General features: G+C 41.5%; 1 protein-coding gene across 1 annotated transcript in view; it reads left to right on the forward strand.

Moving 5' to 3' along the window:
- The first annotated feature begins 4,202 nt into the window (after positions 1–4,202).
- The window catches only part of Nlk (nemo like kinase), a 131,082-nt gene continuing 116,162 nt past the window's right edge, over positions 4,203–19,122 (forward strand). The window contains exon 1 of the mRNA XM_085829772.1: positions 4,203–5,883. Within this exon, the coding sequence (XP_085685898.1) occupies positions 5,426–5,883 (458 nt within the window). The 5' untranslated portion in view covers positions 4,203–5,425. The remainder of the gene's footprint in view (positions 5,884–19,122) is intronic.

Here is a 19,122-nt window from a genome sequence, read left to right on the forward strand (position 1 = left end):
GTGTATCCCTTTTCAAATTTTGATCACATACTAAAGTTACAATAATTTGGGTATATCAAGTTAAATAAAACATATCCAGATAATTTTACATGTTTCTTTAGCTTTTTTTTTTAGTTGCTTTTTATTATTTATTTATTTGTTTGTTTAGAGACAGGGTCTCATTCTGGAGCTCTGACTGGCCTTGAATTTGTTCGTGGTAATTCTCCTGGCTCAGTCCCCTGGATTATGGGCACAAGTTACCTTGCCCAACTCCAAATAAACATTTTAACTTATATTTTACAAACTAGAAATCAAAGCTTATGATGATTCTTAGAGTTTTGTTTGTTTGTTTGTTTCTTGTTTTGAGACAGGGTCTCACTATGTCAGGGTGACAGTGAATTCACAATTCTTCTGCCTTAGCTCCCTGAGTGCTGGGATAACTGGTACTCAGTATAAGACCACATCTGAAAGTGTACTCATTTCTCCAAGGAGTCTAATTTGTGTAGCACCTGGAATATGCTCAGTTCTCTTGGAAATTCTTGTTCTAAATAGATGTACAGATCTGTGAGGAGCTACCAGTGCCCCAGTGAGGTACCTCTAAAAGTCCCTGCACCAGACACTGAATCTCACCTTGGAGGAGACTTAAGTCCCTGTCCTCGGGACCAGGGCCCTGCCAACTTCAGGGCAGCTTTCCTTGAAGGGCTTGTTAACCAGATTCCAGCTCTTTCCCATCCAAAACCTAACTCAATAGATTGGGACAGAACCAGAGACCTTATGTGCTGAAGAGACGTCTCAAAAATATGCTTTAAAGGAGACTGTCCTCCACGGGGAAGGTAGAAAAGTATCCCAAGCATTAGGTGAGAGAGAGGGGAGAACTGAATTAACGAATATTGAAGGTTTCTTCCTTGCTAAGTAAGCACTTTTCAGTATGTCACCCCATTTCACCCTCACATCAACTTAATGAAGCACATAGCACTACTTCAGCGGAGGCAACCGAGACTGAAAGGTTAGTTAAATGGTCAGGATCGCAGAGCCAGCAAATGGCAGGTCTCCGGCTTGTACTGACTCTTCCTGACCTCAGTAAGTCGTGAAGATCTCCACTGTCTTCGCTTTTTTTTTTTTCTTCCCCTGGCACTGTCGTATGAACTGGGTATATAATATAAGTGAGACAGACAAGCTCTCTGTTCTGGTCAAACTCAATAAGCAATTAGAATAGAGTTCTCAGTGCTACGAGGGAGGCAGTGCCATGAAGATATATAATGGAGAGTCATAGTCTAGATGAGGGCTAGTAAAAAGCTTTCCAAAAGAAAATCTGAGACTCACATGGAGCGAAAAGGATGGCGTAGAGGATTGGAGCATGGCTGGGGAGGAGCAGAGCATGGCTGGGGAGGAGCAGAGCATGGCTGGGGAGGAGCAGAGCATGGCTGGGGAGGAGCAGAGCATGGTTGAGGAGGAGTGGAGCATGGCTGGGGAGGAGTGGAGCATGGCTGGAGATGTCTTAAGCTGAAAATCAGCCATGAAGGTTTCAAGACATCAGTGTGGTTGAGGAACTGAGAGAAGTGTAGACTGCCTCAAGCAGAGAAGGTGGAAGTGAGATGGAGGGCCTGAGGCAGACAGAACCAACTCATGGCAGCCTCTGTATGCTTATTGACTTTATTCAGGGCTAAAGGCAGGGTCAGACTTGTACACTATTTCTCCACTAACCACAGGGAACGATTCCAAGAACCCTAAGTGACTGCCCGAAGCCGTGAATAGTGCTAAATTCCACAGATACTATTTTCCCTTTTCATACATGTATTTGATAATGTTTTCATTTATAAATTAGGCACAATAAGAATAAGTATAAGCTAGACCAGGTTGAACATCCATTAGCTGGAGTTCTGGGGATCCAAAGTGTTTCAGATTTGGGATTTTTGTGCTTTGGATTTTGACAAATGTACATATGTAATGACATCTTGGGAATGGGATCCAACTCTAAACTCACAGTCATTTATGTTTCATAGAACCCTTATATGCATAACCCTAAGGTAACTTCAAGGAGGAAAGCAATGTCCCAGTACAGCCGCATTTGTGCTCTGACCTGTCATAGAAAGTCAGGGATGGGATGTTCCTCTCGTGTGTTCTGTTGACCCTTGAAAAGTTTTAGATCTGGGACGTCTTCAGCACTGGGTTTTCAGAATAAGGTTGCTCAGGTTGCATTCTGTGTACTGTAATACAAGTGACATGGTTTGTGTCCCTGATCTCAAAACTGTTCTCCCAGTGTCTCATGTGATGAATGGAGATGTGACAAGATGAATCGAGGAGAAATGACTTGGGCTTGGTGAGGCAATCGTAGACTGTCCTGTAAGGCTGTTTGGACATAAACCCTGCAGTACTGTGGGAGTCAATCTGATGATTGGAAGTACCATGTCTCAATTTCATTCCACTACTTAGAATGGTGTACCTTTTAAAACGTGTTTACTTTTGGAGTATATACGGAATGTTTTTGAATTACAGTTGACTATGGAAAATGAAATCGTAGGAACCAAAACCTCAGATAAAAATAGACTGCCAAATTCTTTTTCTTACTTATTTACTTGTTTGTAAATTGTTTGTTTATTCTTTATTACACATATTTACATTTGTTTGGTTTGAGGATATCTCTATGTTACCCTAGATATCCTAGGACTTTCTTTGTAGAGCAGGTTGACCTTGAACTCACAGAGATCCACCTGCCTCTTGCTGGAATTTAAGGCATGTGCCGAAACGTCTGGCTACATATTTCTATGAACACGGGTCAATGACAAACTTCTCTGGAACTCAACCCAAATCAATTCCTTACATTTCAAAACCATGTTGAACTTTGGAATATACCATTGTTCATATGATCCTGGGATTTTTCATGGACTCATATTTTCTGCTGAAATTTCTCTATGCCTTCTTTCTTGGTTTAACCAAAAAATTTACAGGCAGTACTTCACCTTTTACAGATGATGGGAGCTGAAAAGTTTACTATGTCCTCAGCAGCCCACCAGAGAGCTGTAGGCAGGGAGATGCATTAAATACACTACTGGTGTTACAGTCAGGTAATGCTGCGGCGAATTGAGGAGTAGAAGTGGAGAGGAGCTCAAAGGTGTTTAAGACTACTTTCTTGATAGGAAAGGGAGGAGTGGACAGGCAAAAGAGAAATCAAAAATGGCCTCCAGGTTTTGATACACAGTTTTATTGAAAAGAATGTCTGTTAGCCTAGTTATTTAAGAATAAATTTAGGTTAGCGAAGTAATATCAAAGAATGATGTTCTTCTAGTAAAATTTCAATGAATGGAACTTACTTGACCAGAAAACTTTGGGAGATTATTACTGTTTAGGGGCTTTAACATTTTTTTTTCCTGGTTTTTAATTTGTATAAATTTTGCAGTCTGGGTATGCTGAAAATAAAGCCTCTTTTTGGTCAAAATCAAGCTTAACTGATGAGTCTACTTTGTTTCGTATTAAGAAACCTTGAGTTTTTGAAGCTTAACATGCCTTTTTGCTCCTTCTATTTTTTTCCATATCTTATACCTTAGAAAGAGTTGTAGATGGCTCCTATCAATGGACCTTTGATAATTTAGACTCCGCCTTCTCCGCCTAAGTCCCGCCCACATCAAAACCACACCCCTCTCTTAGCCCCGCCTCCTGAAGATGTCGTCTCCGATATGACAGCAAATTCTCCACAATGCTATCCAATGGGACATATGAAAGGCGGGACCTATGTCAATCTTTTTTCCCCCATTTGTCCAATTATATATCTATCTGTACTCAGTTCCATCCCACTTAGTCTTCAACCCAAGGATTGGTTTCTCTGTTCTTTGTTCCTGGCTCGTGATTGGTTTTTTTTCTCATTCCGCCCCTCTCTTCTAGCTCTTGCAGGCGGGATTAGCACGCAGCTTCCTGCTCTTGCCAAAAATAAAAAAATAAAAAAAAAATAAAAGAAGAAAAAGAAAAGAGGAGAGAGGCGAAAGAAAAAAAAAAAAAGTCACGGAGATTTTTGATTTTTAATTGGCTTTCAATCTTGTCGGTCAGGCCAAGATTTGCCTTTTTATTGGTCTGTCTGTCTGCCCATCCTGAACCGGGGGCGGGATTTCCCCAGGAGACCCACACCTGGTTGCCACTGGTCGACCAGTGCGCCTGTCTGAAGCTTCCGGCCAGGGATTGGAGGCGGACGCGGACAGGTGGGCGTGGATTGGCTAGGGCAGCCGGTCAGTGTGAGGCGGGGGCGGGGCCTCGGCGGCTGGTTGCGCGTGTCCGCCGCTGGCTCCGCTCTATCCGGCTTTGCTAGGGGAGGTGAGTCCGGCCGCGGCGGCACCGGCGGCTGAGAAGGCGGCGGCTGAAGAGAAAGCGGTCACGGCGGCTGTGGAGAAAGCGACCGTGGGCACGGAAGCCGGGTGGGGGGGAGGGGGGGAGACGGAGCAGCCTTGAGCCCTGCAGGGGCCGTCGCGCGGGGGACCCACCCGCTCTCCCCCCCAACCCTCCTCAGCACAAGCAGCCGGCGGCGGCGGGGGCAGGAGTCAGCCTGCTTCCGACCGTCCCCCGCCCGCTTCCCGGGGCTCCTATTCTTTGGCCCCGGGACCCTAACCTCCTCCGGGGCGGTTCCCTGTGTCTGGGCGTCCGAGTACTGCCCACCGCTCTTTCATTCCCTCCCTGCACCTTCTTCCCTTCACTTTTGCCGGGGTTCTCTCTCTCCTCTTCTGTCCTGCCTGTCGCCTCCTCGCCTCACTCTCTTCCTCCAGCCTCCTTCCCTGGCTCATTCTGCCTAGGAAAGTTTGGTACATCTCCCCAGTCCCCCCAATCAGGTCAACCAGACTCGGAGTAGGGGGCGATGTAGGAAGGCCTGAGAGTTCGAGGGGAGGGAAGCTGGAAGCTGGTTTCCCTGATAATTTCCCCTCATCTTTTTTGATTTAGAGTGGTTGGAATTTTTTTTTTTTAATTGTGTTTTTGAGGAGGTGGGAGGTGTTTAGAAAAGGATGTGGGAATGGAAGGGGTAGATGAGTCAACCCTCTTACAAGATTCCAAGGGTGGCGTGTTACCAGATCCTTTTCGTGTGTGGAGTTCAGGGGGTCGGGAGGTTTGGCCTTTATTCCCACATTCAAAGTTGGAACCTCCCCCCCATTAAGAATGGAGTTTTAGTATCCACTTGTAGCAGGAATCCTGGGGGGAAGGGGCCCTTTTCCCTTTTTCTTTTCCTTTTTTTTTCCTTCTTATTTTATGTTCTTAACTTTTATTTTGACAACCCATACCCTTCCACACACTCTCACCCCCAAATCGAACACCCAAGATTGTCAAACTTGTCTGGATTGACCGATGAAGACATAAAGCCAGTTCCGCTCTATGTTTTTTGAGGTGGAGTGAGTGGTTTTTCTTCATTTTTTTAAATGGCCAAATGACAGCTTGACCCAGTTTGCTTTCCAATCAAAGGGCATTTTTTTGAATGTCTCTTTGTGGCACAAGAGCCAACGCAAAAATGATGGCGGCTTACAATGGCGGTACATCTGCAGCTGCAGCAGGTCACCACCACCACCATCATCACCACCTTCCACACCTTCCTCCTCCTCACCTTCACCACCACCACCACCCTCAACACCACCTTCATCCGGGGTCGGCTGCTGCCGTACACCCAGTCCAGCAGCATACGTCTTCGGCAGCTGCGGCAGCCGCCGCAGCAGCTGCAGCCGCAGCCATGTTAAACCCTGGGCAACAACAGCCATATTTCCCATCCCCGGCACCGGGTCAGGCTCCTGGGCCAGCCGCAGCAGCCCCAGCTCAGGTACAGGCTGCTGCAGCTGCTACAGTTAAGGCGCACCATCATCAGCACTCGCATCATCCGCAACAGCAGCTGGACATTGAGCCGGATAGACCTATTGGATATGGAGCCTTTGGCGTTGTCTGGTGAGTATCAAAACCACAACTCCACATGGTTCTCACGGGGCAAGCCATGCTTCATTGGTTTTACTCCCATCTTGACCAAAGTAGAGCGAGCTTTTCCACTCAACTTGAGGGAGCCATCCTCCTTGATGACGATGAGGCCTGGTGCACTGGCTCTCTAGGCCCGTGCTTTTTGAGTCATGACAAATGGTAGTGGAGCATTTTCTCCCGAGTGACACAAGTTTGCAGACTGATGAACTTGCCAGCCAAGAACCTCACTCAGAGAGCTACTGAGTGTAAGATCAGCAGGTAAATGTGTGAAATACCTCCTACAAAGACCTTGGCCATCTCAAGTGTGGTAGTTTGGATTGGCTGCTCAGTTACAGCAGGTGTCAACAGCTGACCCCCAGCTTGGTTGCTTTATACTAGTCCCCAGCAGAATATATTTAATGCAGTCAACATTCCTGCCCACTATATCTTTTCATACCTTGTTTTGTGATCTTGGCCCTGGGAAGAAAGGTAGGTTTCATTGTTGAACCAGTTAAAAATCATCACTTGAGTAGTTTTATTTTAAACCATAAAGCTAAAGTTGGGAAGTCTGTAGCTTAGCCTTCTGATAAGAATGCATTAAATATAGCATCACACATGAGTAGCACAAATGAGGTTAGTAGACTGGAGCTACGCAGTGGCCCACATTCCATGTAATGTGTTGCTGACTATTGGCCAGCTGCTATGGTGGGAAGTGTACTTTTAACAAATGAAGCTGCTTGACTTTTGTTAATGGTCAGATATGTTTAAAGATTTGTTAAATGCAGCATCTTTGCCCTCCATAGGAAAACTGCTAGCTTATAGGGCATTTACTTCTATCCTATAGAGAATGAACTGAGCTTTTCTTTTTCTTAGTTTTTCCTCCCAAGGATTAACAATTCCAGGGTGGAGAGATGGTTTCAGATTTTCAGTGTATGTAAACATAGATTCTTAATGTCCGGGGAAGTCCCCATCACAAAAAAGAAATCTTTAAAATTTGCCTGTAAATAAATTCCTTTCTTTGTTTTGAAGGCTAAAATTCAGCTAGATATTATTTGTGTAATAGCTAGCTATCTGATTCCAGAAGTTAAAGTCTTGGCACCTAAGTGAGCTGTTTCTTAATTCTTCTTAAAACGAAAACAGAACAACAAAAAACCCAACAACGTAGAGTTCAGTTTTTCTCAGCCAGCCTGCAAGGAGGTTATTGCTGTGTTCCTTCTTCTCCAGGGACTGTGGGATTGCTAGTGGGGAAGAGTGTAGGCCATAATGGGTCCTTCTCAGTGACTGTTCAGGGACCTGACTATTCCTGCCTTCTTCTCTTCCATAGCACCTTCCCCAGGGAATTCACTAGGCACTTCCACTCCTTGCCTAACCCTTGAGGATTTCCAAACTAGGCGGGGATAGGAGGAGAGCAGGAGAAAACTGGTTTCCTGCTTTAACTCTTGTCATAGTTTCACATACTTTGAGTATCTGGATTTTTTTTTTTTTTTAAGATGGGGTTGTATCCAATGCTGAAAACTTAAGGGATACAGAAAGGGAGGTTTTTTTTTTTTTTTTTTTTTGTTTTGTTTTGTTTTGTTTTGTTTTAGCATTCTCGAGTTCACTACCTTTCTGTCAAAAGGTCATGTGACTTTTAGAAGTTTTAACGTCAGTTTTATGGCAAGAGTAGAAAAAATGAAAAGAGAGTGCTCTAGCATCTCATCTGTCAGACCTCCTGGCAGTGGACATTAGGAATCGCTCATATCTGAAAATCCACCAGTGCTTGGTGGGAATCCTTTCTAGAAATTCGCAGACTGCCCCTTGAACCAGTAACTTTGACCATCTTCAATTGTTTCATATTTACTGAATACACTGTAAGTTCCTTGAGGGTAAGACCTGTATAACAAAGTACTTGTTTTGTAACTTTTTGAGACAAAGTCTCAATCAATATATAACTGTTTCTGTTTGGCCTGGAGCTCAACTATGTAGCTCACTGGGCCTCAAGCTTGCCTCTGAGTGCTGGGAATGTAGAGATTTATCCTGATGTAGTAGAGGACAGTGTCCTCAATGTCCTCAACCTTCCTAAAGGCAGCCCTTTAACCCAGTTCCTCAGGTTGTGGTGACCCCCAACCATAAAGTTACTATCGATGCTACTTTGAAACTGTAATTTTGTTACTATTATGAATCATAATGTAAATATCTGTGTTTTCTGGTGGCCTTAGGTGATACTGTGAAAGGGTCTTTCAATCCTCTAGGGAGGCTCCACCCACAGGTTGAGAACCACTGGTCTAGAAGAACTTTTTTTTTCTCCAGTACCTAGGACAGTGCTATGGCATCTTACTGCGTTTTTGATGTTCTGCTTTGTTTTGGCGTAAACATAGGCATTTCTCTCAGTTCTAGAGAATAGAAATCCAAGATCTAGGTGTTGGTGGGCTTGAGTCCTTCTGAACTTCTTTTCTTGGTTTTCGGATGGCTGCCATCTTGCAGTGTCTTCCAATTTTTTCTTTTTGATCCGATTTCATTTCACAATCAGGTTTTGCTAGTTACTGCAGGAATGGTTTTTATCAGCTGTTTTAGGTGAAATACAATTTAGTTTGCAAAGGGAGAGGAGTACCAGGTGTGTTTTTAGTATGCAAATGCTTTTCTATTTTTATATTTCCATATTGATGACTTGCTGTCTGAATTGCTTCTTTGGAATTTAACTGCCTTGTGACCTAAGTTTGCTAAAACTAGAGATTTGATAACCACACCAGAATGAATTGCCAGTGGTGTGCTGAAATTCCAGGGGAAGTGGTTTACCATGTAACCTAATAAAACAGGGGTTTTCTTGTTAATTTAGAAAGTTCTTTTTATGTGTGAAGCAATTATTTTTTATTTTTTATTATTTTAAACAGGCCAGGCAGTGGTGGCACACACCTTTAATCCCAGCACTTGGGAGGCAAAGGCAGGCGGATTTCTGAGTTCGAGGGCAGCCGGGGCTACACAGAGAAATCCTGTCTCAAAAAAACAAAAAAACAAAAACCAAACAAACAAAAAAACTAAACTAAAAAAAAAATTAAGCAAATCCTTCTAGTGATACATCATTTAAATCAACACTATATGTAATTATCTGGGCATCATAGTCACTTAGATTCAGTCAGTTATTTTGGGAGTATTTTTTGGGCATAGTTTATATAAGGAATTGTATCTAACCCCTTCCTTTTCATGGACATGCACCTTGGGGTACTAACTACCCCAAAACAGTGAATATAATTTTGAGGGTGACTAGTCTTCAATGCAGCCAGAGAGAAATATTTATAGAAATGATGCAGTATTTTACCATTCAGATTTATCACCGAACAACTTAGTACCTAACTTGATCTATCTTTCTGCTGAATTTTACTAGTAGAATAACTTACCAGTCTTGGACAGTTGTGTAAAAATCGTGAGTTTCCCATTAGCTTGCTGGTAAAGATGGTGCTTTGACAGTTCAATTAAGGTTTCATTAACAACTGTCTGCTGTGTTTTATCTCAAAGTAAGAGTTCTTGCTTACCTGGTAATGTGAGCAGGGGTAGCCTGAGATATATTCATAGTGAATGATCGATGTTGCTCATTGGTTCTTAAAACATCATATATAATTTGACCTGCATTATCAGATGTCGGGACTTTGTGTTTTGCATTTTTGCCCATATGGACATTTCGTAATGCAAAAACAAAGTACAAACAGTATTTCTATCATTTGGTGAAGATAATATAAATGTATCCTTTTGTCCATAGTTCACCTTTGCTAGAAAAAAATACTGTGCTTTAAAAATGTGGCAACTTTGGAACAAAGTGCTTCAGGGTCTTATGAAGTGTATAGTTTAAAGAATTGGAGTAAGCTGACAGCATGAGAAGAGTTTGAGGACTTCTAAGCCCGGGCAGTTTTTGACACTCTCAACATAAAATATAGATTGGATTAATGCTACATGCTGCCTTGATAAAGTTAGTCCAGGAAAAGCCTCCACTTTATAAAATTAATGTTTTAGCTTTTTACTTGTCTGATTAATTAAAAGATCAAAGATCCGTAGATGCATCCAGTCTGTTGTCTTTGTACTTCAAATAAAGTTGCAAAGCTTTGAATGTTTTTGCTTTAATACCCTTAGCAAGTTACTTTTATCTGTATTTCAAAACTTCAGCATCTCTGTTGTGATACTTAGTGACTTAATCACTGAACTTTGTGATCTTGATAATTTTCTCTTTCAGTCCCTCATCTGTGAAATGGGGATCTTAGCTCTTATCTCAGAATTGGTACTAGGGTTAAATGAAGTGATCCTTATAAACTAATATAACTAGTATACAGTAAGTCCTCAGTGGATGCTATTGTAGTTACTGCTGGTTTAAAAAAAAAAAAAGAACAAAATGCTTTTGTTAATGTGCAGGAAGAATCTTCCTGTGGTGTCAGATTTACCGTATAAAATCAACATTCAAATTATTTTAGGAGGCATGACTTTAAATACCATAGAGTCAGTCACCTCCTCAGTTGAATTTGTGCCAAGGAGATAAGGAAGGTTAAGTTCAGAGCTGAGGGGAAGCCACTCTTCTGTTCTCTCAATTAAAACAACAACAAAACAGCTACTCTGGGTATAGTGTAGCCAGTGTTCCACTCATCATCTGTGCTGTCATAGAAACCAGTATGGATTAACCGACTGGGGAGGCATAAGTGAAGGTTGCCATCACTGTCTAAGGTGCTTGAGTGGAAATTCACTTGTGTTTAAAGGAAAAGTAAACTGCTAAAGATGATCTCTGTGAGGCGGGGGAAGTGTCTGTGAGTGGATGAAAAATTATTCAGTGTAAACTTTCATGCGTGGCAGAGATGTCTAACTTGTTCATCTTGTGAAAATTAGAGGTGTGTTTTCTGTGGTCCTCTTACTCGGTAAATAAGAAATTAGATGTTGGAAAATGGGGAATGCTTTTGGATGGTTGGGGAAAATCCTGGATTTAGTTACACCAGTAAGAGTAATATACTAAAGTGTATTTTTTTTTTTTTTTCTTTTTTTTTTTTTTGGTTTTTCGAGACAGGGTTTCTCTGTGTAGTCCTGGCTGTCCTGGAACTCACTCTGTAGACCAGGCTGGCCTCGAACTCAGAAATCCGCCTGCCTCTGCCTCCCAAGTGCTGGGATTAAAGGCGTGCGCCACCACGCCCGGCCCCTAAAGTGTATTTTGTTAGTAATTGTTTTCTAGGTTAAGAGTCTGTAGTGTTTCTTTACTATCAGTCAAGATTAACAGGCACCTCTGGGTTCTGGGGGTGGGGTGGGGGAGGGGGTCTGCTTTGTGCAAAGAGCTTTGAAGAAGCAGAGCCTGCACCATAAAAAGGAAATGGTTGCTTTTCTAGATATAACAGAGCATCTGTGTGAAACTAGCAGTGTGGAAATCTATATTGTTGATTCCAACTACAAATAAATGTACCTTTAGAAACTACAGGTTCATGGTCATAAAGAAAAGTTAGAGGAGGAAAGTTACACCGTCTAACATCACTGTACCTGTTTCTTGGTGATTGAGAGCCTGTAGCCTGTAACATTCAAAATGATTTTAGATTTCAACTCTGAAGATTATTTGCATGTTAAAAAAAAACCCATCACAATATAACAAAGAGTAAATTTGTTTTATAGTTGGAGATTAATGTCATGTTATTACTAAATACCAACTTAGAAAAAAAGAACATTTGACAAACATTACCTTTTAAACTAGCTAAAATAACAGTATCTCTAAATCAGTTTGGGGACTGGTATAGTCAGCCCCCTTTCCATTTGCTATGCCAGATGAGGATACTTGTAAAATGCACTAACTAGATATATGTTTGAATATAGATTGTTTGTTTTCTTTCTCCAAAGTATGACACCTGGAGAAATGTTATTCTTTGATGTAAAACGACCTCTACTGGGATACTAGAATGTTTTCTTTACAACTTGAATTTGTCCAGGTTTTTATTGACTTCTGTGGTATAATCGAGTGGCTGCTTTATTGTTGTTTTAAAAGTTTTTTTTTTTTTTTAACTCAGGTTTATTGATGGGCTAGCAATTTAAGCATCAACTGCATATATTGTGTGCTTCCTTAATATGCTGATCAGTCAGTGATCAGTTGGTTGGAAGTTGTCAAGGACAAAGAAATTTCTTCCATTTGTCATTTAACCAGTAAATGGAATGAAGCTACTTGGTAGATTATGTTTGGGTTTTAGTTACGATTCCCTGTACATCCATAATAATAACCCACTCCAGCGAATTATTTGTTAACTGGGTCATCTAGTGCACAGCAACAATGATTTCCTAACTAAAATAGCTTGTCATTTTGATCCTGTTGTTGCTAGGGGGTAATATTGAAGAGTGCCCGAGGCATCAGTTACAGAGCAGTCAGTAAGCATGTGCCAAGACATGATAGATGGCATTAGTAGTTCAGAAGTACCTAGCCAAGAAATATTAGCAAAAATTCTAGCACTCTGAACCTACAGAAAGATGATTCTGAGGAACAGCTATGCTCAGACTGAACCTTTACCACTTCCTTGTAGTGCTGTGGATAAAGTAGTATATACAGGGATGTGTGACATGGGTAATGAGAAGTGGTCTTTACTTATGTCTAGGTTCACACCTGTATTTTGAATTAGCTTGACTAAATCTACTGTCAGACGGTGAAAGTTTTGTACATGGGCTTCATTAGTCTATATATTTTTTTGTTGTTAGCTTGCTATGGAAAGGCACTGTTATGAGACAGTAAGGACGGATATTTAGTTCTGTGGTTGATTTCTGAAGGCTCTGTCAAAGCTGCTTCTGTCATTTCTGCTGTGTGTGGTGTATTGTGCTGAGCTGCAGGCAATTATCCCATCTTACAAGGGTCATGATCTTGTCTTGAAAGAGTTTATAGTAACTAAGTAATTTGAAAAATAATGTCCTTACTCTCAGGTAGTTAGTTCATAGCCTTAGTAAAAAGTTAAAACTAGTTTGGAATGAGCATCATGTTTTAACCTTTTTATCTGAATCCCAGCACTCAGAAGGCCGAGGCACGAGGATTGCTGTAATTTCAAGGCCAGTCTGGACTATATCATGAGTTCCAGGCTAACCTGGACTCAAAATAAGGCCTTATCTTAAAAAAAAAAAAAATTCAACAAAACAAAACTCTCTAATAACCTTAATAATGCAGTCTGCTCACTTTGGATCATACCTGTGTAGTGGGTGTGTGTTAACTGTCTCCTAGTTGCTGTGCTAGGTGATAAGAACTTAAGAGTTAACCTCTTCTGGGGTGGGAGAGAGATTTGTACATGGATAGTTACAAGTCAGTGCCATAAATGCAGCGAGCTAGATGGTCCCTGGATGTTATTGGGAGCATAAAGAAGACATTTCTGTGGAAGGTGTGCTGCTTCCTAGAAAAGGTAAACTATTCATGGAAAGAAACTGGCTTGTTGGCAAATGGCTAGTGCAGAAAGAGGTTGGGATGTCATGTTAAAGTAGAGGTTATTGGTGTGGCAGGGTGAGAGGGCAAGGATCTTTTCATGAAGAAAGGACCATATATACATTCAAGGTATCTACAGTTTCAAAACTTGACAAGGAATGATTAAAAGACATTTTTAAAAAACTTTATTTTTGTTCTGTGTGTGTTGTGTGAGTGTGTGTGTCTTTTTGTGTCTCTCTATTAACATCAAGTTCTCTGGTTTATCAAACTTGGAATCTAAAAAAGTGTTAGTAACAATAAAAGCGTTGCTGATACTTAAAACATTGAAAAAATTGTGTGTGTGAGCCCCTGTCTGCCCAAAAAAAGATAAAGAACATTAACTCTTGTTGGCTTAAGTCATTATTATTTGGTTGTCAGAGGTTGGTGCTTGGTGTCTTGTATCTTTTCCCACCTTATCTTGTTTGAGTCAGGGTCTCTGACTGGACCTGGTTTGGCTTGTCAGCCAGCCACAGAGGGCCTCTTGTTTATGCTGCCCCAGCACTGGAATCTCAGGCCTTTGCCAAGTGCCCTGGTTACCTGAGTTCTGGGGGCCTAAACTGAGGTTCTTCTCCAGCGGGAGCAGACTCTCCCTCCCAGGTTTAAACATAAAGCTCTTGTTGGGGGGAGGGGTGAGAATGAAAAAAGACTGAAACCCTGTAAATGACAGCTTCTGAAAGTTTTTAGATAAGAGGAAGATTGATCAGCTTTAATCTTCTGAATGCTTAAATTAAAAGGTAGAGTTGCTAAGGACTGTCTGAGCCTTGGGGGTATTCTGCTGTGGTAGAAGTTACTGGAGGCCAAACTATAGCTCAGTCAGATAGGAAATGTATTCACCATGAATGACAGCCCTGTGTGGTTGGAGGCTGTTAGGAGAATAGGGTAATCGCTGGTTCACATAAAAGTCAAGGAAAATTAGCATGGAGAAAAGACCATTGCATTTATCAAGAAGATAGATAGATCATTGATGACATTTGAAAGAATGATTACATCTGAATTTCATGCATGTGTGTGTGTGTGTGTGAGAGAGAGAGAGAGAGAGAGAGACAGAGAGAGAGAGAGAGAGAGAGAGAGATTTTCAATGTTTTAAGTATCAGCAACACTTTTATTGTTACTAACACTTTTTTAGATTCCAAGTTTGATAAACCAGAGAACTTGATGTTAATAGTATAAAAGATACTGTTTTCTTTGGGAGAGTTTATTCATTGATGCTAGTGATATTATAGAATACTAAACCAACCTTGCTAGAAGACAGCATAGATTCTGGTTCTGACATCACTATCAACAAGCCTGTGATTCTGGTAAAGTTATTAAAAGTTCTGAACCTTGGTTTCCTTGTTTATAAAAAGTCTCTGCTTTCTAAGGATTTTATAAAATGGCATGAATATTTGAAAGGCATAATATTATTTGTGGGCAAGTAAAATCTGATAGTGACCACAACAGCTTTCTTCAGGACAGGCAGCTATTGAAATATTTAAAGGTAACTAGTACAGATGTTTAAAGGAAGAGCACAGGCTAAGGAGAAGCTCAGTTGGTAGAGTCCTTGCCAAGCATGCACAAAGCCACATAAAATCCAGCAATGTGATAACTCTTGCAATTCCAGCATTTGGGAGATAGAAATGGGAGGATTAATGTCAGATACATATAGAATTGGAGGTTAAAGGCCAGCCTGGGATCCCTGTGAGACTCCATCTGGGGTTTGGGGGGGGGGCAGGGCTGGGGAAGGTAAGATAAATGTCACCTTGTTCAACTTTGAGATCAGATTTTAGTACATTTTTTTTTTTTGGTTTTTTGAGAAGTACATTTTTTTTTTTAATTCTTATATGTATGAGTGTTTGCTTTCTAGTATGCATGTCCAGTGTGGCTGGTTTGGAGAAGTAAAAAGAAAGGCAGGGCGTGGTGGCGCACGCCTTTAATCCTAGCACTCGGGAGGCAGAGGCAGGCGGATTTCTGAGTTCAAGGCCAGCCTGGTCTACAAAGTGAGTTCCAGGACAGCCAGGGCTATACAGAGAAACCCTGTCTCGAAAAACAAAAACAAAACAAAAAAAAAAAAAAAAAGAAAGGGTTAGACCCCCCTGGAATTGTAATTCCATAGGATTTTGATGGGTCCTTTATAAGTACAACAAGTTCTTTTAACTACTGAGTCATTGAGATCAGATATTGATTGATTGATTGATTGATTGATTGAGATAGGGCTTCCATGTGTAGGCCTGGCTGTCCTGGATCTCACTCTGTAGACCAGGCAGGTCTCAAACCCAGAGATCTGCCTGCCTCTGCCTCCCAAGTGCTGGGATTAAGAGCGATTGTTTCCACGGACTAGCTGAGATCAGAGTTTAAATACTCATTTCAAGAGACTTCTCTCCCTCTTATTACAGATTGATTGCTGAGGATTATCCATGTTCAGTTATGGAGGAAAGCTTGCCAGTTGGGCAGTTAGATGCTATTATTTTCCTAGTTGTAAAATACCTTTTAGTGTTTTAGATATCTTACCTTGGGGTCAATATCTGTGGGTAAAAGCACTTATCAAGTGATCCTGAAGACCTGAGCTCAGTAGGAACCCAGAACTCACATACTGACTCCCAGAAATTTTCTTCTTGCTTCCACAGGCCTGCCATGGCATGTGCCTGCCCCTGCCTCAACATAACAATAATAGCAATAACAGCAGCCGTGGTGATATCCCTGCTTTCTTTTCCTCTCCCTTTCTAGGAGACCCACACAGACTACATACACCACAACTATTTAACTTTAAAAGCTATTTTAATTATGTATGCATGGGTATGTACATGTTTATTAGGGGCCTGTAGTGGCCAGAGGCATTGAGCCCCTGAAACTAGAGTTAGTTATAGGCAGTTGTGATCTGCCCAACATGCTGGTAAAAGAACTCAGGTCCTCTTGTAGAGCAGCAGTAGGTGCTCTTAATGGCTGAGCCATCTCTCCAGCCTTACCTGATATCAGCCTTTTATTTGTTTGGTTTCTTAAATATTTGGAATGACTTTCATTTTTATTATTATTGCTGCTGTTCTCTTCCTCCTCCACTTCCTCCTCTTCCCCCTCTTCTTCCTCCTCCTCTTCCTCATCCTTCTCTTTCTCTTCTTCCTCCTTTTCCTCCTCCTCCTCTTCTTCCCCCTCCTTCTCTTCTTCCCTGTCCTCTTCTTCCTCCTCCTTTCCTCCTCTTCTTCCTCCTCTTCCCCTTCCTCCTCCTCCTCCTCTTCTTCCTCCTCCTCTTCTTCCTCCTCCAGAGTCAGTATCTCACCATTGTCTCCCAGGCTGGCTGAAAACTCCTGGTGTCCCATCTTAGCCTTCTTACTGCTAGTGCTGTTTTTTAAATTTGCTTTTGACATGGCAGGTGAGCCTTGGGCCTGTGCATGCTAGATGAGTGTTTTTACCACTGAGCTACATTACAAACCCTCTTTTATATTTTGTTTCTGAGACAAGGTTTTATAAAGCCACCCAGGCTGGCCTTGAACTCACTGTAGCAGAATTCTGCCTCAAGCTCCCAATATTAGGTCCTGCTCAGGTTTTTGAAGTTTTAAATAAAACCTAATAATAAGTATTTTGTTGTTGTTGTGTCATCAAGTAAGATGACTGGGGCAACAGTGTGTATACTTACACTAATTTGTAAGTTAGGTTCTGAAATTAGGTAAGGCCCTTAATAATTTGTTGAAAGGGCCTGTGACTTCCTAGGTGATTCTGCAAGGGAAGGAACTTTAATGGGCACTTCCAGCAAAGAGCAGTGCTTGCTGCCCAGAACAGAAATAATGAAAGCTATGCACATGGTTTTACATGCTCTAGCACAGTGAAAAAAAAAAGGCAAAAGAAACAGGTGGAATTATTTTTAGTAATATGTTTTATTTAATGCTTTATATTGAACATAACTCATTCTACTAAAAGTTACTAATGATATATTTTACATTTTTTCATACTTTTTTTTTTCCCCCTGAGACAGGGTTTCTCTGTTTAGCCCTGGCTGTCCTGGAATTCACTCTGTAGACCAGGCTGGCCTTGAACTCAGAAATCTGCCTGCCTCTGTCTCCCATTGCTGGAATTAAAGGCGTGCGCCACTGCTGCCCAGTGCATTTTTCATACTTAGGTTACAAAATTCCAGTGCTAGAGCACATCTCAGTGTGGACTAGGCACTTTTAGAATAGGATTTTAGTAGCCACATGTTCTGTCTGCCTCTTTGATTGGCACGGTTTTAATCTTTAGCTGCTGCTGGACTTATATGCACTTGTGTACCAATGCAGGTTAATGGAGATAGGATGTTAAAGGAGAGTGCTTGTGTAGCAAGCACAAAGCTTGGGTTTGATCTCTAGCACCACATAATGTTGGAGCAATCTGGCCCTCTTCTGCACCTTCCTGGCAGTCAGCTGAGTGGAAAGCCACCTCCCAGCAGTGGAGTCATTAGTGACCAAGGTAACACGTTCATCTAATTTATGTCAGACAAAGTTGAATAATGTTCTTTTTAGAGGACTTGTCTGTCCTGAGTTACTTGGGGATATTTTCCTTTGCTCTGAAACTTCCTAAAGTTGGAGAAGGTAAAATTGCTACCTGGTCCCTGCCACCTTTACTTTCCATCCCAATTAGAGCAGATAATCTCGGATGATTTCTTTTTTCCCCCTTAGTGTTGTGGTTTTATTATCTAGATAAGGTTCTCAGTTTTGTCATCAGCTCAAGTACTACAGAGCTCAGCGGTGTCAGCCAACTCCTTGCTGGGAAATAACAACACAGACGCCTTTGCTTATCCCTTGACTTAGCGTTGTTGCTTTGAGCTACAGAGAAAGGTGAAGTGAGGCATTTGAACAAACAGATAAAATTAGTCATTTGACCTAGATTGCAGCTTCTTCTTCTCCCTTTCTGTCTGCATGGATAAAAATCATCCTCCAATTTACATAAGCAGGTGATTTTTTTTCTTACATGCTAATTTTCTTAATGCAGCATAGCAAAGAGCTACAGAATTGCGAATTGTATAAGTTGAAATAAATCAGGTGACTTTATTTCACTGTATCATCTTACTTAACCAGAAGCACACACAGTAACCTGGAGCTGCAGGGAAGGCTTTCTCCACCCTTTCTTCACCTTCCTCTTTCTTCTGATGTTTGCAGTAGGGGAACTATTTTACTTCCACAAGACTGGACTTTGAGTAGTACAAATGTGGGGGAAATTTGAGCATATTAAAAGTAATCTGGAAGCTAAGCAACAAGCTTGTGGGTACTGTACAGACACAGGTGTGCTTGGAGTGGTCTCTAAGAATAATGTGAGAACTTTTAATTCTGTTTAATTGGTTGCTGTCTGTATTTGTTTTTTTTTTTTTTTTTTTTAACCAGGTTCTTTACATTATAGTAATTGGGGTTGTGAATTTAGTTGGGTGTGCACCACAGCCACAGTTGGAAGTAAACATTGATGTGCTTTTTAAAAACACATGATGTGATTAAAACATTTCAATCAGTAATTGGTTTTAGGGACTGTTTCCAAGGGATCAGGAGGTGAGATTATATCAATCAATACAGCACCTTTCTTTATTGCAGAATTCCAGTATTAAAGTTACTAAAGAATGCCATTCAGTTCCCTTCATGTTTCAGTTGTGTGCGTCTGTGTGCACGTACTTACAGAGCTGGTGATTGATCAGGGCCCACATGTGCTTGGCAAGTGCTCTGCCTCCGAGCTACAGGGCCACCCCCAGATATTACAGTTTTATTCATTTACTGGCAGGGACGGAGACTAAATCATATTCCCTGTAGCTTTGAAGCAGTGACTTGGAAATGAATTATATTTTAAAGCAAGTGAAAGTTCAGCTAGTCTACCTACATACTCTTTCTCCA

This window comes from Mus caroli, unplaced genomic scaffold (genome assembly GCF_978045245.1).
Source record: "Mus caroli unplaced genomic scaffold, Mus_caroli_1 scaffold_13, whole genome shotgun sequence".
Taxonomy (NCBI): Eukaryota; Metazoa; Chordata; class Mammalia; order Rodentia; family Muridae; genus Mus; species Mus caroli.